General features: G+C 53.8%; 1 protein-coding gene and 1 long non-coding RNA gene across 5 annotated transcripts in view; one reads left to right on the forward strand and one right to left on the reverse strand.

Moving 5' to 3' along the window:
* Positions 1–13,982, reverse strand: part of DHRS3 (dehydrogenase/reductase 3) — a 42,296-nt gene extending 28,314 nt beyond the window's left edge. Inside the window, exons 1-3 of one of the 3 annotated variants that reach the window (XM_030325873.1) lie at positions 13,925–13,982; positions 13,314–13,529; positions 11,021–11,170 (exon numbers count right to left, since the gene is read on the reverse strand). In XM_030325873.1, coding sequence (XP_030181733.1) covers positions 11,021–11,170 — 150 coding nt within the window. In that variant the 5' untranslated portion in view covers positions 13,314–13,529; positions 13,925–13,982. Of the gene's footprint in view, positions 1–11,020; positions 11,664–13,313; positions 13,530–13,924 lie in introns of those variants that run through there. The other 2 variants (XM_030325874.1, XM_030325872.1) reach the window with 2 other exon arrangements.
* On the forward strand, positions 12,557–20,936 carry LOC115521002. 2 transcript variants are annotated; one of them, XR_003970919.1, is made up of 4 exons: positions 12,557–12,656; positions 16,531–16,731; positions 17,639–18,974; positions 20,545–20,936. It is a non-coding gene; the product is annotated as an uncharacterized LOC115521002 (long non-coding RNA). The 2 variants fall into 2 exon arrangements; XR_003970917.1 differs by lacking the exon at positions 12,557–12,656 and having other exon boundaries at positions 14,059–16,731.
* Positions 20,937–21,379: the final 443 nt, after the last annotated feature.

Raw genomic sequence — 21,379 nt, forward strand, 5'->3', positions numbered from 1 at the left:
CATGCCTGGAGTCGAGGGGGGTGGGGGTCCCTCTCCTGTAGGGCCAAGGAACAAGCTCACAGGAGAACCCATCAGTCCACATGCTTCTACGCCTTGCAGGAAAGAGCCAAAGGTTGAGGACCCAGTGTGATGATGCTGGGCACATCCAAGGATCAACTGGGGAGAGGCGTGTGCCCTGAGCATTTCCTAGAACAGCTATTTTTAAGCTGTGTTTTTTTTCTTCTCTTGAAAGTAATGGCATTCTTTCAAAATGCTCACAAAAATTTTACATGGAATTCAAAGGTATTAAACAGAAGTGAAGCCAATCTAGTTAAGTGGTGGTGGGGGCCCCTCAGAACCCTATTTTTCCCACCTCCCATGTGGTCCCACCTTCTTGGAGCCCCTCGGATGCTCTGGAACCCAGTTTGAAAACTGGCTCCTAGAACCTCAAATGGTATCGGGGGCTGTGGGGGCCTAGATGGGCCAGATGTCTGTAGAAGTGGGACATATAGATAGGAGACAATTATCTATAAACACCTCCCAGGAGGGATATTTCAAATGCGGACAAAATGGTCACATTGTTCATGATCAAAACGCTTTTTTGGCACCTTCCCTGGAAGGCCCCTAAAAAGGGATTTCAAGGTTGCATTCACCAAAGCAAGGGGAATGGCCAACAGAGTCAGAAAGGCTGGGGCCAGGTGGCCGGTGCTGAACTGACTGTTGTTGGCATTAAGCACCACCGGGCCACAAATCTGCTGTCCACTTGGGCTTGGCTCTGGCTTCTGGGTCCCAGGACACCAGGGGGTCCCCTGCCTGTGGTATGAGCTCAAATCCTACACCAGAATCCAAGCCTGAAGGACTTAGACGCGGTGCCAAGCTTCCTAACCTGGTGGATGGGATAGGCATCGGGGGCATCCAAGGACCACTTGAAAGCATAAAAATGTGTATTGCAGGGCACCCGCGTGGCTCAGTCGGCTAAGCGTCCCCCTACTCTTGATCTCATGGTTTGTGAGATCGAATCCTGCATTGGGCTCTGTGACGACAGTGTGGAGACTGCTTGGGGTTCTCCCTCTCTTTCTGCCCCTCCCTTGCTCTCTCTCTCTCTCAAAGACAAATAAATAAACATTTAAAAATGTGTCTTGTGGGGCGCCTGGGTGGCTCAGTCCGTAGGGTTCGACTCTTTGACTTTGGCTCAGGTCATGATCTCACGGTTGTGACATCGAGCCCTGAGACGGGCTCCGCCCTGGGCGTGCAGCCTGCTTAAGAATCTCTCTCTCCTCGGGCGCCTGGGTGGCTCAGTCTGGTAAGCGTCTGACTCTTGATTTCGGCTCAGGTCATGATCTTGTGGTTTGTGAGATGGTGCCCTATGCTCTGTGCTGACAGCATGGAGCCTGCTTGGGAGTCTCTCTCTCCCTCTCTCTCTGCCACTCCCCGGAGCATGCATATTCACGCTCTCAAAAAAAAAAAATGTGTATCATATATTCTTAGAACAGGGTTTATTTATTAAAAAATTTTTTTTAATGTTTACTTATTTTTGAGAGAGAGGGAGAGAGAGAGAGAGAGAGAGAGAGAGAGAGATAGTGAGTGGGGGAGGGGCAGAGAGAGGGGGAGACCTAGAATCTGAAGCAGGCTCCAGGCTCTGAGCTGTCAGCACAGAGCCTGATGTGGGGCTCGAACCCACGAACCACGAGATCCCAGGGTTCTACAATCAGCAAAAGATGAAGACTTACTACAACTCCCTACACTGCCACCTCCTCCAAGAGGTCTTGTAAGATTTCCCTTAATGCGCAGTGATTGCTCCCTTCTCTGTACTATCAAAGCTCTTGGTCCCTTCAGAGGATCGAGCTGGGGGCGGGGGCTCAGGGTTAGCTGGAAGTTGTTTGCACTCACTGTTCCCGCAAAGCTGGCTCCTGGCATATTGGAGGGGTTACACTGCTTGTCAAATTAAGTCCAAATGAAGTAGATTTGAAGCACAAACTGTGTTGTTTTCCTGCTTTTCAGTTGTTTAAAGCAAACCCTGATAACCAAGGACTACCTTAATCCTTTGGCAAGTATCCCATTCATTGTATGCAAATACTTGGTGCTTAAAAGTGTTTTGAGTAAAGGGGAACGGAACTGCATCCTGGTCCATCCTGTTGACTGCGTCCTGTCGACTCTGGTACAGCTTATCAACCCTCTGTCCAGAACCCTCTGTGCACGAGGCCCCATTATTTAACAGCTTGTCTCCTGACCCTTCTGTAACCCTGACTGGGGTAGGCGGGGCCAGGCTGAGATGATCTGTCCTCGTGGCCAAGGGCCCAGTTTGGAAGCTGGGAATCCTGAGTTCAGAGTCTGCCTTCGGCCAAGCATCCTGGACAATTCACCTCACCTGGATCTTAGAAGTGGGCCGCCGATCACACCCACCTCGGGACGTGGGCGAGACAGAGAATGTGAGAAAGCACTGAACGGTCACCCAAGACTAGACCAGGACAGCCACCTGGGGAAAGCACCTGTCACGTCAGTACTCTAGTCACTTACAGCTGCATATAGCACGCGGTCGTGCAGAGTACTAGGAGCCCAAGGAAGCCCTCAGCATCCAGTTTGGGGCCGCAGGGTCTGAGTCATGACTGAAGGTCAGAGTGAAGGATGTGACAGGGGCCTGTCCCGCACCTTCCCTTCTCCTCTCTCCAGCACCCTGAAACACCCAAGCAAAGGAATGACATGACCCCTGAAGGACACCGGTGAGGTCACGTCGAGAAGAGTTCCTCTTCCAAGTGTTGGTTGACCGATGCTGGTATCCTCTCCCCTTCCTGGCCCCTGACCCTGCCTGGGTCACTGTCCTCACCGTAGTAACCATGATTCAGAGCCTGAGGGGTGGAGGGGCCCCGGGTGGCCGCCCAGAGCCTTTCCCTCCCTGTGGCAGGCGTCCACAGCACACACTCTCCCAGAGCAGCCCGCTTGGCTTCAAAGGGCAGGACGGCGGTCCTGGTGCGGGACCCCAGTGCACATCCTGGAGCACCCCCCACCCCCCGCCCCTGCAGCCTGGCGCCGCCCTTCGCCCTACCTGGCCCAGGCCCCTTGCCTCTGCGAATCGTAAGGCCGCTGATTCCGTCTCCAGCCCCTAAAGGAGTCACGGATTTGCCATCCAACCTCAGTCCCTGTCATCCTGAGCCCACTTCCTGGACACTCTCCAACTGCTCAAGGACCCTCTCAAAGTGTTGACCAATCCTGACCACAGTGCTCCAGAAGTGCTTCGACAAAGTGGAACGGAAAAGCGTCTCCTTCACCCTGGGCACCAGAACATCTGCTTTTGTTTTCATTTTAGTTGTGGGGGGGGGGGGGGTTCATCCTTATGACCATCCAAGCCATCTTGCCGGAGCAGGCTCATCTTTCCAAAGCATCAGGGGCTTTGTCAGTCTGGGGGCAGTCATCATGCCAGACTCTGAGTGCCACTGGGAGAGAACCTTGTTTGTGTGGTTCCTCTGCTCGCTGAATCAAGCGACACGGTCTGCCACGGTCACAATTACCCAGAGCCATGCCACCCTCCAGCTGGCTGGCATCCTTTGCCGGAGGTATCAGCGAGAAGAGATCGGGACCTGGCCGACAGCAGGTCTCCCCAGAAGACTCTGAGGCCTGGGTCCCCGATGACTCCCACCCACTCCACTAGGGGTGCTCCAGCCCACCTAGATCCCCTTTCAGCCCGTTTGCTTCCATCCGACTCTAGAGACATCGGGAGGACACAGCCAACATCTTCCCAGTCCCACATGCAAAGCTGAGGTCCCGCCCTGAGAAAGAGGCTCTCAGAAGAGGGCGGAGCAGGTCTGGTGCGATGTTCTGGCCGTGGGGGGTGGGGGGTTGGGCTGCAGAAATGCACAGTGGCCTCCGAACAGCTCCCTGCCCCTGGCCTGATAACACCTCCCTTGTCTTGGTTTCTGGCAGCCCCGAGATCCTGCTAAGACTCAGGTTAGATCTGTCATTTCTGTGCCCCAAAACCTCCAACTGCTCGCAGCTTCACTCAGCGTCAAAGCCAAAGCCAGTTCTAGACATCGTTGCTCCCCACAAGCCCCTGCCCTAACCGCCCCCCTCCTCCCCACCCCTGCACTGCCGGGAATGCCATTCTCTCCTCTCCCACCATGTCCTCTTGGTCTGCTTTGCCTCATTCGTGTTGCCCTGTGTTTCCATTACGACCTAATGTGCTCTCTATTTTATGTCTCTTGTTTATTATCTGTCTGTTTCCTTCACTAAACTGTGGGCTGTTTACATGGCTGGATATTTCTGTCTTGCTTTGCTCCTTACCGTTACCATATCCCCAGTGCCTCTGATACCTGGCACACCGAAGGTGCATAGGTTTGTTGAGTGAATGACTAAGGGAATGGATGAATGAATGAATGGGTTCCCGCCCACCATTCATTTGCTAACCTGTTCTGGTATTTGGCCCTCTCTTTTTAAGAATACAGAGCACTCAGTTTTGGAGCGCTAACGCCTCCCGCACTGGTCCCACAGTAGTCGCATGGGCATTTGAGGATGCCAGCATCTAAGCAGAGTCCCTTCTCTCCTTCTCATTTGGATTTAACTTTTCCAGACCTTCATGGTTCATCTGAATAATACGTTTCAAATGTTTCCTTTCAAATATCTTATATACTTAGTGTATTTTTGGATTGTGTCTTTTGAAGGCAGCCATAAGGAGAGCCTCTTAGAACATTCCAGGTGGGGTGGTGCTTTTGTACAAGAATAAATGAGGAGAATACGTTGGGTCTGGAATCCTTCCGGCACCGATGCCCAGGACTCTGTTGGATTTTGATGGCAGTGGCGGGTTGGGACAAGGTCCTTCCGGGACAAGTTGCAGTGGCTGTGACAATCAGATAGCTTTCCCAGGTAGAAAGGACAGCCAAGGGCTACCTTCTCATAAATATAGCTGAGGTCAGGGGCGCCTGGGTGGCTCAGTCGATTGAGCGTCCGACTTCAGCTCAGGTCACGATCTCACACTCCATGAGTTCGAGCCCCGCGTCAGGCTCTGTGCTGACAAGTCAGAGCCTGGAGCCTGCTTCGGATTCTGTGTCTCTCTCTCTCTCTCTCTCTCTCTCTGCCCTTCCCCTGCTCATGCTCTCTCTCTGTCTCAAAATAAATAAAAACATTTAAAAAAATTTTAAAAAATACGGCTGAGGTCATAGCTCAGTGATGAAGTTGGAAATGGAGCAGGGAAAGTAACCATAATGATGAAGATCCCAGAGGGCTCTGTGCAGGGATCACAGCCATAGCTCTGAGAAGCTTGAAGCTCATAAGAGTCTGGACTCGAAGCAAGGATTAGTGGCCAGGCTAGGTAGACTGGATGTGAGATTCTTGACCGAGGCTCAGCATCGCTAGACCTAGTGAGCATTCTCTAAATCCCAAAGAGACAATCTGGTGACTTTAGGATAAAAGCTGAAAGTTCTAGGGGCGCCTGTGTTGGCTCGGTCAGTTAAGCGTCTGACTTCAGCTCAGGTCATGATCTCCCGGTTCATGGGTTCAAGCCCCGCGTCGGGCTCTGTGCTGCCAGCTCGGAGCCTGGAGCCTGCTTCAGATTCTATGTCTCCCTCTCTCTCTGCCCCTGCCCCGCTCATGCTCTGTGCCTCTCTCTTTCAAAAATAAATAAATATTTTAAAAAAATTCAAAAAGAAAAAAGGTGAAGGCTCTCCTTTGACATGCTAGTTGGGAAATTTGGGCCCCTGGATCCCTTGAAAACTACAGGTTGAAAATATTAAAATTTCCAGGGCGCCTGGGTGGCTCAGTCAGTAAAGCATCCAACTTCAGCTCAGGTCATGATCTCATGGTTTGTGAGATGGAACGCCGCATCGGGCTTTCTGCTGTCAGCACAGAGCCCACTTCGGATCCTCTGTCCCTCCTACCCCCCCCCCCTTCTGCCCCTCCCCTGCTGGTTCTCTCTCTCTTTCTCTCTCAAAATAAATTAAAAAAACTTAAAAAATAACATTAACATCTGTAAGAGTTGAAATAAACCCATGGCAGACAGCTCCCTGGAGGCTGTCGAGATAGTTGAGGAGTGGGAGTGAGCCTCCCATCCACTGTCGGCACATTTCCCAAATCTGAGCTGCTTCTTTTTTCAGTCAGTGGGATCTGATGAGTAGCAAGAAAGACAGAGATCAGCAGTGAGGAGGACAAATGGGTTCTGAAGAGGTCTCTTCCTCCCAACTCAGGGAGCTTATTAGCAATCTGTTGTTTCCCTGGGAGGCTGATCCATAAAATGAGACTTTCAAGGCGTGCCAGGATCTCAGGGGTCATTGTGTCCTCCCTCATTTTATAGGTGTGCCTGTCAGCTGCAGCCCAGAGAAGGTAGTTCCTTTCCCAGGGTTGCAGCAGAGCTGGCTCTAGAACCCAGTCTCTGGCCTCCCAGCCCAGGTAAGCCAGGCCACAGCTGGCACGGATCCCGTTGTGAGGTCTTGTTCCGCAGGGGAAGTGGGTGAGGCCGTAAGAGGGAGGTGTTGCCCATTCATGACACAGCCCAAATTGTAAGGCCCATTGTTTGAAACCCAAGGACCTGATGCTATTGAATGGCTTTTCCCAAATGCCACAGGTAGGACAGGTGCCCTACCTTTTTGCTCCAAGACACAACAAATGGGAGCCTGACCCTTTTCCCAGAAACTTCTGGCAAAGTCTGCATTCAAGGTGAGGTTGGAGGGGGGAAGGGCCACTGACCTTCATCACCCATCATTGTTTAAAGTTAATTTATTTGAGAGAGAGAGAGAGAGAGAGAGAACAAGTGTGCAAGTTGGGGAGGGGCAGAGACAGAGAGGGAGAGAGAGACTCCCAAGTGGGAGTGCAGAGCCCAACGTGGGGCCTGAACTCACGAACCGGGGAGATCACGACCGGAGCCAAAGTTGGACGCTTAACCCACTGAGCCTCCCGGGCGTCCCATCCATCATTGTTTACTACTATTTTGTTTACTAGCTATTTTGTTCTGGTGACTCTGGGTCCCACAGGAAGCCCTGTCGGGACCCCTCTCCACTCTTCTTCCTCTTTCCTATTTTTATTTGTACTGGCCTGACTCAGAGTCTGAGATATGACTCCCCACCTACCTCCCCAGCTCCCTATCCCAATCCACAGTATTGTCTTTCTTTGCCTCCGGCCTCCTTTCCCCAGTTCCAATGGGGTGCATAGTCTTTGATCAGGTGATATCTCGCACCCGGAGTGACCTTTTCACATCCGGAGTGACCTTGTCACATCCCTTCAGGTTGGAACTCTTGACTCAAATGCTACCTCCTTCCCGAAGCCCTTCTGTGAGCCTCTGTTATAGCTTAACAGTTCCACTGGGCTCCCCCTGTGTAGTGTTTCCTCCGCCCCCCACCCATGAATGGGCACCCTAGAACCTCTGAATGTGACCTCATTTGGAAATGAGGCTTTTGGAGATGTAATCAGTTCAGGCTCATTCATTCCTGGCTGAGGCTTCATTACACATTGACTGGTATCCTTATAAAGAGAGGAGAGGACGTAGAGACAGGGATGGAGGGGAAGGCCACACGAGGAGGCAGAGACTGGACAGATCCCACCACAAGCCAAGGAATGCCAGGAGCCACAAGAGCTGGAAGAGGCAAGAAGGAGTCTCCCTTAGAGTCCTTAAAGGGAGTGGGGCCCTACTAATCTGTTATGGTGGCCAGAAGAAACGAATGATCTGTGCCCTGACTCTAAACACCTGCCACTGTCTCTGGGTTTTTATTCATCTTTGCTGGGCCCACCCCCTCTCCAGGCTTAGAGCTATACCAAACACCTGCCAGACACCTCAAGCAGGGTCGGTGAACTAGACGGTCATCATGGCACAGATGGGCCCGGGGCCTGGCCCAGCACCGGGAATGGGAAGGATATGGGACTGCTGAATGGATGGGAAGGAGAATAGGATTCCCAAAGCCACATAAAGGGCTACTTCCTGGCTAGCTGCTTTAGGGACAAGGCTATCAACCCACATGCTGTAAACTCAATAATAGCCAAGCAAGCACAACTCCAAGCCAGTTCTCACAGTACCTCATTGAAAGGGGTGGGGCCCTGACTCCCAGCTCTAGCCGTCCTTCATGGATGGACTGGGTCCGCATTTTTTTGCCCCTGCCTCCCTGGGCCCACCATCACAGCCCAGGGCTTTCATCTAGCTGGAACAGCCACTGCAAACACTTCCAAACAAACAGTCCAGTTCTCCTCCTCCCAGGGCCCCCCTGCTAAAACCCTGTCAAAGTCAAAGACTTGGGAGGCTGTGCCAGCTGACCAGCTAGCCGGATGCGCCCAAGCTCTGTGAATGCTTTCATGGAAAGAATTCCGGGGGAGCACAGAAAATTTAAAAAAGAAGTATAGTGGGAATAACCCACTTGGAGACCCTGACCATGGGCAGCCCTGCCTTGGTTAACCTCAGGATGGCATGGGTAAGAACAGATGTTTCCAGGTGAGGGAACTTCTGACTCCTGGAGCCTTCGTGTCCCTTTAAGAAAAACCCTCGTTTGGGTCACCTTTGTAGCCTAAGGCACACTTCCGCCCACAAATATTGCCAAAGATCATTATGAGAAAAGGGGGGGGGAGGGGGGTTGCCGCTCTTTCCCAAAGGTAAACGGGCTTCTCTTCTGGATATGACACTGTTGGGAGAAGCTCTTCCTTCCTTCTTTCTCTTTTGGGGGCTTCCCCCTCCAGATCCGATCCCACCCAAATCCAGGTTGGAAGGGCTCTCAGAGGCAGCGCACACACTCCTGGGCTCAGCATTGTCCCAAGGCCCTCTCCCCGGCCCCAGATGGACCCAGGCAGGTTCCAAATTCCCCACCATGGCGGCAAGCGGAGGGCTCGTTAAAAACCATCTCTAGTAATTGGTCAGACAGTTATTAGTTATGGGGAGCACTCTTGTTCGTCCTGACCGGGCTGATGACTAAACCTAAGCATGAATGGCCCTGGAAGTTTCACGGGCCCCCATGGATCCTGTTTCTGGTGACGGGATACCAATTTGAGACATATTTCTTTTTTTTTTTTAAATTTTTTTTTTTCAACGTTTATTTATTTTTGGGACAGAGAGAGACAGAGCCTGAACGGGGGAGGGGCAGAGAGAGAGGGAGACACAGAATCGGAAACAGGCTCCAGGCTCTGAGCCGTCAGCCCAGAGCCCGACGCGGGGCTCGAACTCCCGGACCGCGAGATCGTGACCTGGCTGAAGTCGGACGCTTAACCGACTGCGCCACCCAGGCGCCCCGAGACATATTTCTAATTGGCCCTGAGTTTATACCCTGGAAGAGAATGTCCATTCCAAGTAAGGTGGGACAGGGTTCCCAGTGCATGAGCTTGTGGGGTGCCACTCCGCTCTATTTCACTGCCTCCCCCTCCCATGCCATATACTTCTTTAATTTAGGGTTGTTTACACTAGTCAAGTTTCTCCAGATTGACAAAAAGAGTTCTTCGTAAGCCTACTGCAGCCAGTTACAAAAGCAGTAAAAGAGACCAGGACTTGGGCCAGCTGGAAGACTCTGAAGAAAGTTTCTGCGGGATGCAGACATCCAAGGAATGACAATCACACGCGACTGTCCCAGACCCCACATATCTCCACAAGGACACCTTCATCTGCCATCCTGATTCCCCCCCTCCGCCCCTCCCCACCCCTCCACAAAGAGCTTTGGGAGACTTTCGAGGCGGCATCACCCCAAGGCAATGAAACTGCTGAGTACAACTCTCTTACTTCTCCTTTTTTCAGTGTGTCCAAGGGTTAAAAACACTTCCGAACTACCCTTCCAACTGCAAGGTCAAGCAGCTGTCCAAACCACCCAAGGAGAAGCAGGAGCCAGGGACAGCCAACTCCAGCTAGCTGGGCCACCACGGCCCTCCCCTCCCCCACGCGGGCCCGGCAGGGGAAGAGTTAATCGCCATCAGCTTTGGCTGATAGTTCAGGCTCCAAAGTTCAGTCCCAGTCTGAGCCACCCCGGAGGAATTGTAAATCTCAGGGCAGTATTTAACAAAACAAAAGCAACCTGGAATTACATGCAGGTTTGGTTTTCTACAGTACATATTTACTTAATCCCCTAGGTATGTGGCTCCGTGTCAGATCAGCTGGCTTTGCCGGCCCTTCCCCCCCCCCCCCACCCCCTTGCTCTCAACAGTTGAAGTTTCAAACTAATTCCCTGATTTTGCTCTTCCTCCTCACAGGGCCGGCTTGAGACAGTCTGGCCTGCCAGCCTCCAATCTCTCTCTCTCCTTTGCTCTAGTCACCGGGTGAGTCAGCCTAGCTTGGGTCAGAGTTGGGTGACAGCCGGCTCACCCTCCCCACTCTTGGGCACCAGGTCTGGGAAAACCAGAGGAAGAGATGGTGTAACCACCAAAAAGCTAAAGACAGCCCTGGGGAGGGGGAGGGCCCTCCCCACAGTGCCACCTCCCCATTTACTGGGGAGGGATCCCCTCTGGGGCTGCATCTGGGGGGGGAGGGGGCACGGTTGAAGGTGAGAACAAGGGCGCTTTATCAGCTGCCATTACCCTTGTCCCCCTCTTTCTAGATTTCCAAATACCTGGGCGTGGGAGTGCATGTCAGGCCTGGCTAGACATCCAAGACCGCTCCCCACCCCCCTTTCAAACCCAAACCAAGTATCCCCTCTCTTCGTGCCTCCAGAGCTGCAGCCGCCCAGGTTGGGGCTGGGAAGCGGGTTGCCAAGGAAAATACGAAGCCAGCTAGCAGGCGGCTCCCAGCTCTACCCAGGAGCGCACACACCCTGCACTCACCAGGGTGGCGGCATCGAGGGGAAGGCGAGGGGGGAAAACACAACACCTTCCTTCGGGAGGGAGGAATGTGGGAAATGGGTGGGTCTCCTAAGTTTCGGGGTGGCGGCGAACGGCCAACCGGCCGCCGATCCCAAAGGAGCGGACCAGCTCCGGACCTGCCAGAAAAGACAGTCTGGTGCCCGGGAAAATTTACAAGGTGAAACTGGCTAGCTCAGCGCTCGCGGGTGGCGCCGAGAAGTAGGGTGGCCGGCGACTCCTCTGGGCGCGGGTTCCGGCTGCGGCAGCAGGTGGGCGTCCCCCGCACCTTCGGCCCCCACCCCCTGGAGTCGCCGTGCCCCGGTACCTTTCTGGCGCCGCGTTCTGCGAACTCGCGAGCGAGCTGGCGTCCGATGCCTCTCCCGCCGCCGGTGATGAGGACGTTCTCCCGCGACAGGTCCCGAAGCTTGGCGGGCAGCACCAGTCCGACGGCTGCTTTGGCCACCAGATAGATCATCTGCAGAGGGAACACCACCAACGCGCCCAGCCATTTCCACACCATCCTCCGCGCCGCGGAGACAGGCAGGGGGGGCGAAACTCCCCGGACCGAGCAAAACAGGAATTAAAAAAAGAAAACACCCCAAACAATAATAAATAAACCGAATGAAAGGGGGAGAGAGGCGTCCCACCTGGCCACTGTTGAAATCACCTCTTCCCAAAAGCAAAGCACCGGGTGAGAAAAAAAAGAAAAAAAAAAAAAAAAAAAAGGAAAAGAGAGAGAGAAAGAGAGAGAGGAAAAAAAAAAAAAGATAAATCCTCCTCGGGAGGAGAAAAACCGTCTGAGAAGGTTGGGACGGTAAGAGGGCTGGAGGGGAAGCCGGAGGTGGAAAGTTCTAACAAGAAGTTTCTTGCCCCAGCAGCCGTTTAGGCTGGGGAATTCTCAGGTAATGTTTACAGGCTGACAGAGGAGTTTAGGCAAGGGGGAAAAAAAAAAGGCACCAACCACACGCACGCACCCTGCTACAGTCCCGCGGTTTCAAAGTGCAAGATTTAAAAAAAAAAAAAAAAAAAAAAAAAAAAAAAAAAGAAGAAGAAGAAGGCCGTTTCCAAATTGTAGCGCCCCCCCCACCCCTTCTCCAGGAAAAAAAAAAAAAAAAAGTGGTGGGGGGGGAGTGCTTGCAGCTCCCAATTTCAGCCCGCGAAAGTCTCCCGACTCATTGCTATTCTTGGGCTCAGGAAATTGCTTAAACGCGATCTGATTGCCAGCAACGTGCAGGAGAAGTGGGGGGTCCCGGTGTCAGTTTCTTTACGTGCATGGCTCGCCCTGGCGCGCGCTCGATCTCTCCGGCTCTCTCCCTCCCTCTCCCAGCAGAGGCCGGGAGTTGCCGCTCGATCCGGCTCCCTTTCTCTCCCCTGTTAGCATTTATTGCCTTCTTTTTGTCCTTTCCAACTTGGAGAGGGCCCGGGTGCGGAGCGCGTGTGGATCGGACGCCCCCGTCAGCGCCGCCTTATTCATTCGCTCCCGGGGCAGCAGCGGCGCGGAGCGAGAGGGCTGCCCTTTTTTCCCCCCCATTTTTTAATACCCCATTAAGTCTGATTGACAGTTAAAGTTGTGCGGAGGCTCCACTACCGTTCCTCTGAGTGGCTGCCGCGGGCTCCCCTCCCCCCGCGCCGTGCGGGGCGCGCGCGCGGGCGCGCACCCGGGCTCGCGCCGACTCGCGCTCTCCCGGGCAGGCTCCCCTCTCTGCAAGCCGGGACTTGCCGGCGGTGTCCCTGAGGGCTCGCGGCAGTAACTCGAACACGCTGGAACCGACTCCTGCGAACCGGCTCCCTCCTCGAGACATTCCTCCCGGTCGGGGACGCGGGCTCCCCGAGCTGGGGCGCCCGCGGGCCAGGTGCCGGGTCCTGCGCGCGGGGCAGGCCCGGGGGAGCTCGCGCACGCTTTGATCCAACCAGGTCGACCAGGGGTTATTTCAGGCTCTTTGGTCACCCCCTGCCTCCAGGTAGGACCAGGAAACCACTCCCGCCCTTTGCCCAGACGCCTTCTGTCTTCACTTAGCGTACACTTTCTTAGTCGGCCCGAGTCCTTCTTGTTGCTGGGGGGAAACAGCTGGGGAGCAGGGTTTTGTTTTGAGAGGCGTAGGGAGGGGGGTGGGGGGGGAGGTGAGCAGGGTAAAGGAACCTCTGCCCCCAAGGTGCCAATAAAATCCCCGTAAGATTAGCTGGGAGCATATTTATTGCTCATCTGGGGTAGAATTACCTTGAGTGACAGCAATTTCTTTAATAACAAAAGCCTGCAAACAAGACGTCCTACACCGGTGCCCCCTGCGCTGTGCAGGCAGCGTCTTCTGTCTATGGGTCTCCTTGGGCTGCCCTAGCCTGGCACCCACCTTGTCACCTCCTGCCCTCCCCCCCCGCAGGGAGAATACCTCCTCTGCCGGAGGGTGGGAGCCTGCTATTTAGAGATGTCTGCTGCGGGAAGTCTGGGAGGTGAGTCACGAAAAGGCAGCCCCAGTTAAAAGTGCTGATGGGACTTGCCTCCCACTGCCCCTGACCGTCCCAGGCCAGCAGGGGAGGGGATGAGCCGGGCAAGTACCCTGTAATCTGGGACAGTGGTTCCCCAGCGCCAGGCTTGTTCAGGCGAGGAAGCTGGGCCTCACCCCCAGACGTTCTGATTCAGCAGGGCTGGGTGCACTGGAATCCCTGTGTTCCACCTGGTAATTCTGCTGCGAATCCGGTGAGAGAACTGCTTTCAGAAAAGCTGACTCGGGGAGGTGGCGGCTGGGGATTCCACAAAGACCCTCTAGTCCTGGGGAGAGGTTCTGCAGGTGAGGGTCCTCTTTCCAGGGGAGTTGGGAAACTCATCTGGACAGCCACTGGAAGAACAGGAAAGGTTTGGATGAGTGGGGTTGGAGGAGAAATTCTCCTACACTGAGGGTTTATATTCTGACATTTAATCCTCCCATTGACCTTGCAACGGGGGTATTAGTAGCTCCGTTTTTCTGGTTACCCGGCCAGAAACTGCAGGAGGGAGGGATTCCAGCATGGACCTGATTTCTCCTCCCACCCCACCCGACTCGGGCACAAGCGGGCGACAGAGGTGGAGGATGACGTTCCCTCCTGTCTCCATTCGACCCTCCACAAGTGTGACTGAAGGAGCGGGCCGTCGCCCTCATTCCCACTCCCAGACTGGGGCTAAAGATAGGACTCTGTCGAAGTGCCTGACACCTCCCACCTTGGAGGTCTGTAAAAATGGAAAAGAAATCCCAACCTGAGAAGAGACCGGCCCTTTCCAGCCGCCGCCACGCCTGGTGTCCGCGGGCCTGTTAATCAATCAGCCCCTGGGAAAGTCTGGAGCTGGAACCCCACCCCCCTCCCCGGACTCCGCCTGTTATCATCCCTTATCCTCGGAACCGCCTAGTGGCCTGTCTGCGACACTGCACCTCCAAGCTGTCCCAGCCAAGGCCTCCCATGTTTCTGCTCACTCCCCAGCTATCCTTTTTCTTCCAGACCTTTCTCCTACGTAGTGGCAACACCCCGAGCCTAAAAGGGCCTGCGAAGATCATAGCCCCACCTCCCCACATGCCTGCTGCTTTATGGAGGAGGAAACTGAGGCACAGAGATGTTAAGCAATTCATAAACACCGTGGCATGTTCACCTGTATCCCCTGGTCCCCCACATGTGACCTGCCCCCTTCCGACGCCAGGCCAGCTGGGGGACCACTGGGTTCTGCCTACATTTCCCCTGGGTGTGTCCTTGGGATGGAAGGCAGGCAGTGGGCAGACAGGAGGTTGAGGACTCACGTTGACCTTCCGGGTATCAGGTCCCTCAACACATACTCTCATTTAAGAAAGGAGCCGGTCCGCAGAGGTGGGTGTCCTCACACCCATTTGACGCGGGAGGAAACAGGCACAGCAAATCCAAGTGACTCACGAAGGCCACATGGGATGGTGCCCTTTTCTTTCCCAGCCGTCAGCTTTGGGGTGAAATCAGAATGAAAAGGAACAAGTCAGGCGATCCTAAAAGGTGCTGGGGGTTGGCTTATGGCCGGGAAGCAGACAGCTTTTTTCTGCTTGTTTCACCTTTCAGGATGTGGATTTTGTGGGCCTGGCATCCCCGTGGGCCTCAGGTTTCTTCTGTCATCAGCTCCCCCATAGAGGTGTTGTCACCTCCTCTGTAGAGCATCCCCCCCCGGGTCCTGAGAAGGATGAGGCTGAAGGGGCACTGGGCTGGGGGGTGTCCAGTCCAGCAGGTGGGCCCAGAGGGTCCCTGTGGCTTGGCTTTGGTGAGAAATGCATGGGCAGGACCCCTTCCTGTCGCCCCCATCCCTTGTCCTTTGCTCTTGGTACCCCTCCTCCCTTAGTTTCCTTGGGGGCAGGGGGTGAGGAATTTAACTTCAGGGCGAAGTTTGAAATTTCACATCCCAGCCCAGGGAGAGGGCCCCACAGTGCCTCCCCTCCACCACCCACCAAAAAAAAAAAAAAGAAAAACGTGAAAGGAGCCTTTGTGGGTTGGATGGAGTGGGGGGTGAGCTGTAGCCTGGAGAACTAACTTTTTCCATGACTCAGCTCTCCTGGCACAGGGCAGGCACAGGAGGTACAGAGACCCAGCAGGGCAGTTTGGGACCCGCCTCAGTCCAGAGCCAGCCCGTGTCAGGGTTAGAGGTGGGCCCCCAGGAGAGCCTCCCCTGAGATCAGCAGGGGAACTTGCTGGCCCTGGATAGGCCACGAGGCTGTAACCATCTCCCCCCATCACTGCCCACTGAGTCCCCTATTTTTTACTTATTGGCATCCCCAGTGCCAAGCACATGAATGTTCATGGCACTTTCCTTAGCACCACCTCAACTGAGAAACTGGAAAAATAAACGGGCATCAAGCCTTGCCTTTTATTTATGAGACTCAGAGAAGTTAAGAAAGTCACCCAAGATCACACAGCTAGGAGATGGAGATGGGACTTGAACCCTGGTCAAATGCTCTAAGTTCTGTCTACTTTATCCAGGGATGTCTCTCAGAACGTGTAGGACTCCCTGGGGTGCTGGTCAAAATACAGATTCCTGGGCTTCCAGCCTAGACTAGTAGGGTCAGGGCCCACGAGTGTGCATGCAGGCCAGGCAGGAGATTGTTGGGCACCCAATGGTTGAGAACCTTCCAGGGCTGTCGCTCCGTGGCCCCTTTGGTACTTACAGCCCCTGCATGAAGGTCTCCCCACCTCTTACACCGCCGTGCAAGCCCTTCCCTCCTCGGCACTTAGGCTGCATCATGGTGTGAAGCCCTCCCTCATGGGCTGTTCTGGGTTGATCCTTCTTGTCAGCTCGAGATACCTAATGAGGGGAGAAAACGGAAGCCAGAGGGACGGAAGTGCTTTCACTCACCTATTCAGTCCATCCACCAGCCAGCCAACCGTCACGGAGTCCCCTACCTGGGCTGCCGCTGATGGGACCGGAGGCAGGAGGGGGGTGCGTCAGAGAGGAGCAGCTTGGGTTCAAGTCCCAGCTCCTCCAGCGCCCCCATCTCGAGCTTCCTCATTTGTCAAGGGTGGGTAATAATGAGGATAGAATTAGATCCTCCTAAAATCCCCTACCAGGAGCTCAGTGAGTGCCAGCTCTTGTTTTCATGGCACGGTCCCTGCTTGTCAGGGCCTTTTAATCTTGCTAAGGAGTCAGCCCGGCCACATGCAGAGAAACATTTTGTGGGGTTCCAGAGCAGGGCTTCTGAAACATCTCGCCAGGCTGGGCACTCCCTCATTTGACCCTGTTACCTTCCATCCCCATAGCTGCCAACACTCTTTCTCCAAGACCTTTTCTCTCTGGCCAAGTAACTTACCTATTTATCTGGCAATGTTTCCTTTAACTCATGTGCTATTTTTTTTTTTTTCCAGGAAACTCTTCCTAGCTGCCCCCTGAGTCCCCAGTGTCCTTGCCTTAAGCCAAGGCTTGACCCCTGTGTTTCCCTCCCTCCTACACTGTATCTGGTTCCACACACCAGGACTCTCACACCAGACTGGGAGCTTCTCAGGGGTAGAGGCTGGACTGCCTTGGTGGGTATGTGACCCATGCAGTGGCACTGGGCCCCCAGTGAGGTCAGTGTTCTGTTATCACCATCTTGAAACTGGTACTTAAAAAAAAAAAGAAATGTTGATTTATTTTTGAGAGAGGGAGAGAGAGTGAGCAGGGGAGGGACAGAGAGAGGTGGAGACAGAAGATCCGAAGCGAGCTCTGTGTGACAGCAGAGAGCCCGATGTGGGGTCGTGAGATCATGACCTGAGGGGAATTCGGTCGCTCAACCGACTGAGCCACCCAGGTGCCCTGAAAATGGTCATTTTTTAACTTGTGTGATTTCTAAGCGAAGTTGTACCTTCTCTCCCCCAGTAAAGAAACCGAGTCACTGACACGAAGCCTCGGGAGGAAAGTTAGTGAAATATTTCAAATGTCTCTCCATTCATTCATTCATTCATTCACTCACTCACCAGCTATTTATTGAGCAGTTACTGTGTGCCAGGCCCGGTTCTAGATGTTGGAGAGACAGCAGTAAGGACGTGAAGGTCCCTGCCCCCACGGGGTGGGCATTCTGGCATTGCTAGGAGGTGAAGTGTGCCAGGAAGAATATACACAGGGTAGGGGACGGAGAGGTGAGAGTGGGCAGGGGTCCGAGTGACGGTGGTAGGTTGAGCAGTTGTTCATGGGGGCTGGCCAGGGAAGGCCCTGCTGAGGCGACACTGAGGCAGAGACCTGAGTGGAGTGGGGTGTGAGACCACGGAACTGCAGGGGAGGAACAGGAAGTACCCAGGCAGGAGGGTGCTTGGTGGGCTGGAGCCGCCAGAGGGGAGGGTGGGGAGAGGGGGTGGGTGGCTGGGGTTAGCTCCCCTGGGGTCTCCACGCGCAGTGTGGTCTTGGACCAGCAGCGTCAGCATCACCCGGACGTGTGAGAAATGCAGAGTCCCAGGCCTCACCCTGGACCTCCTGAATCAGATTCTGCGTTTTATTTAGAGTGGTCCCCAGGTGCTTTTTGTGAACATTGAAGTTTGAGAAGTGCGAGGTGGTGTCCCTCAAGCCGGTGTGACAGGAGCAGAGGGGAGAAGCCCCGGCTTCTGGGTCCAGAACAGCCCACAGGAACCAGGAGCAGGTGCGGAGACAGCAGGGGGGAGGCCGTGTGGGATGGGCAGGGGAGAGACGGGCAAGTAGTGACACCAGCAAGCTCTCTCCTGGGAACGCCCAGCTCGGGGGCCTCCCGGGAGGTCCCTTCCTCCTCCAAGGGACACTCCTTTTGAGTGGGATTTTAACAGCGATAACTCGACACACACACGCGCGCGCACACACACACACACACACACACACACACACACACACAGCTTTATCTGACCATTGGCGACTTTGCCCTGAGCAGAACAAGCTGGCAGTGTTGAATGAGGGGGTTGGATTTGGAGAACCTTGTGGTCTAGTGGAAACCAGTGTCCCAAGCAGTGTAAGAGGGGCTAAATTTTGTGGGGGGGGCATCTTTGTGGAGACGGCCACGTGGGAGGACGTGAGCCGTGTGAGGGGGTGCGGACCAGGGGTACTTGTCCAGCCAAAGGAAACAGGAGAAAACAGCCTTCAGTAAACTCCCTGTGGGGAGGGGGACACTTGGTCTGCAAAGGCTGGAGACGTTAAAAAACTAATACCCCCCCCCCAACCCCCGCCCACTTCTAACACCGAACATTTACCAGGAGGGCCCATTTTCTTCTTGGTGAGGTCTAGCCAATGGGACTGGGTACATATATATATATATATATAAATCAAAACCAAAAACCCAATGGTTTCTTTCATCCGTGAAAACCCATCCCCCACAGGTTCGTATTTTCCATGGAACTCCTCCTTCCCAGGGCCGGGGTCTGCTCGCCCAGGCAGGCTTTCCTGGTGGGTTCTGTGGGCTCCATGCGAGTGGACGCTGGGGCAGGCCGTGTTTATTCTGGCTGCCGGGACTGGGTGGAGAAGCAGGCCGCAGCCAAGGGCCGGGAACGTGGCAGGAACACAGACGGGGTGGGGTGGGGTGGGAGTGAAACCTGAGACATCTTGGGCCGAAGCCAGGAGGGCACCCAGTGGTTGTCACCTGCCTCCAGGCCGGTCACACAATCCTAACTCAGGGCGTGGAGTGTAAGGTGTGAGGATGGCTGTGGGGCTGGCACGCCGGCTTGGGATCCAAGCTCTGCCACTTCGTCGCTGTGTGAGTTTGGGCAAGCGATTTGCCTTTCTGAGCCTTTGTGTTCTCATCCCTAAAGTGGAAATTCTACCACCTACAGAGATGATGTCTTGGAAGGGCTTGGCATCTGACGGGAAAAGATGCTCGGTGGGTGTTCTTTTCCTTTCTTCTGGCTACATGTCCTCAAGGAACTCACTGGGGCGGGGTGGAGTGGGGGAAGAATCTGAGAGTCTGAGCGAGAGGGGCACTCGCCAGGGGGGAGGTCAAGAGGGCCTGGAGGGGGTGGGGGGAGGGGGGATCCCTGAGCAGTAGGGTACAAAAAGCCTTCCCTGGCACTAGAGTGTGCCCAGAGCTGGTGCCATAGGAGTGCTCAATCCTTACCCCGGGCCAGGAGTCAGCAAACCTTTTCCGTAGAAGGAGGGCTCTGTGGACCATACGGGTCTCTGTTGCAACAACTTGACTCTGCTGTTTTAGTAATAGACATGTAAGTGGACAAGATGTAAATGAGCAATATGTAAATAGGCAACGTGAATAGATAATATGTCAAGAGCTATAGATGTGCCCTCTCTGATGATCGTGGCTGTGTGCCAATAAAACTTTATTTATGGACGCTGCAATTTGAGTTTCGCATAATTCGCAGGTCGTGAAGTATCATTCTTTGTTCTGATTACTTTTAAACGTTTTTACTTATTCTTGAGGGACAGAGTGTGAGTAGGGGAGGGGCAGAGAGAGAGAGGGAGACATAGAATCCCAAGCAGACTCTAGGCTCTGAGCTGTCAGTACAGACCCCGACTTGGGGCTCAAACTCACCACCCGGGAGATCATGACCTGAGCCCAAGTCAGACACTGAACCAACTGAGCCACCCCGGCGCCCCTGATTACTCTTTAATGTAAGAACCAGGGACACCTGGGTGGCCCAGAGGCCTCAGTGTCCAGCTTCGGCTCAGGTCATAAAAAATGTTTATTCATTTTGAGAAAGAGAGGGGAGAAGGGGTGGAGACAGAGGCAGAGACAGAGCACAGAGCCTGACACAGGGCTCAAACTCATAAACTGTGAGATCTTGAGCTGAGCTGAAACCAAGAGTTGGATGCTTAGCCGGCTGAGCCACCCAGGTGCCCCTCTGCCATTTGTTATGAGAGCTGTCTTTAATTAATTGATGACAAAGCCAGCCCGGTCCCTGCCTTCAGGAGACAGACCCCTTGGCTTTGCATGGACGTCCCAGATGCCCCAGGCACCTGCCTCCTGCCACGTCTGGCTTGCTGTCTCTCAGAGGACGGGGACACAGGGCTCCGTTCTAGCAGCTCTGCTTCCACTGTTGAAAAGCCCTTGTTGGGGCAATGATTTCAGGGTCGTTTTGGAGTTTGCTCTTACCAGTTTATAAAAACGAGTAGAGAGGGGCGCCTGGGTGGCTCAGGCGGTTAAGCGTCTGACTCTTGACTTTGGTTCAAGTCATGATCTCATTCGTGGTTCTTGGTTTTGAGGCCCGCATCGGGCTCTGCACTGGTGTGGTGGAGCCTGCTTGGGATTCTCTCTCCCTCGCTCTCTGCCCCCCCCCTCTCTCTCTCTCTCAAAATGAATTAAAAAATAAACCTAAAGAAAGACTAGAGAAATAGACAAACGGAAGTGCATATATTCATAACGTAAAGATTATGTCTCTTAAATGTCAGAAACTTAATAATTATCGTTATTATTTTACTTTTCCCCGAGCACTTACCAGACCCCAGGTCCCCATGCTTCATGTGGATTACCTCGCTTCGCCATCACAAGCCACCAGCTGATGGGGTACGGTTGTCATTCCCATTTAACAGATGAGGAAACTGAGGCCCACGTAAGAGGAGCAGCTGGTCCAGATTGTGCGGTTTTGAGTGGTGTTGCTGAAACACAGACGGGATAATCAGATCTTCTGAGCTTCGGTGAATCTGTAGCCCAGTCAGGCGCTTGTTGAAGCGTTCGTAGTTACGTGGAACAGTCGCGTGGGCAGTTACGAAGGAAAACAGCAACCATCCGCCCACTCCCCAGTCAGATATACAATATCGGCAATATACTCCCTCGTTTAAAATTTAGTCTAGGGGCGCCTGGGTGGCTCAGTCGGTTAAGCGTCTGACTTCAGCACAGGCCATGATCTCACGGTTCGTGAGTTTGAGCCCCGCGTGGGGCTCTGTGCTGACTGCTCGGAGCCTGGAGCCTGCTTCAGATTCTGTCTCCCTCTCTCTCTGACCCTTCCCTGTTCATGCTCTGTCTCTCTCTGTCTCAAAAATAAATAAACGTTAAAAAAAATTTAGTCTAATAAGCAGGACATAATTGGGAATTTTATACTTTTTTTTTCAAGCTCTCTGGGAAGAGAAGCCTGTTTTCCCACAGTTATGGCGGTAACACCTTTAAAGTGTTGGGACACAAATTTGTATCAGCAACATGATCCCACTTTGGGAAAGAAAAAGCCTAAAGTACGTGTTCATATTTATTTAGTTAACCATTTGGTCGGGATTTACTGGGTGCCAGGCAGTAGACGAAATGCCTCCTATTCGTTGCACTTAATCTCATTTAATCCAAAT

Source organism: Lynx canadensis, chromosome C1 (assembly GCF_007474595.2).
Source record: "Lynx canadensis isolate LIC74 chromosome C1, mLynCan4.pri.v2, whole genome shotgun sequence".
In the NCBI taxonomy this organism is placed as follows: domain Eukaryota; kingdom Metazoa; phylum Chordata; class Mammalia; order Carnivora; family Felidae; genus Lynx; species Lynx canadensis.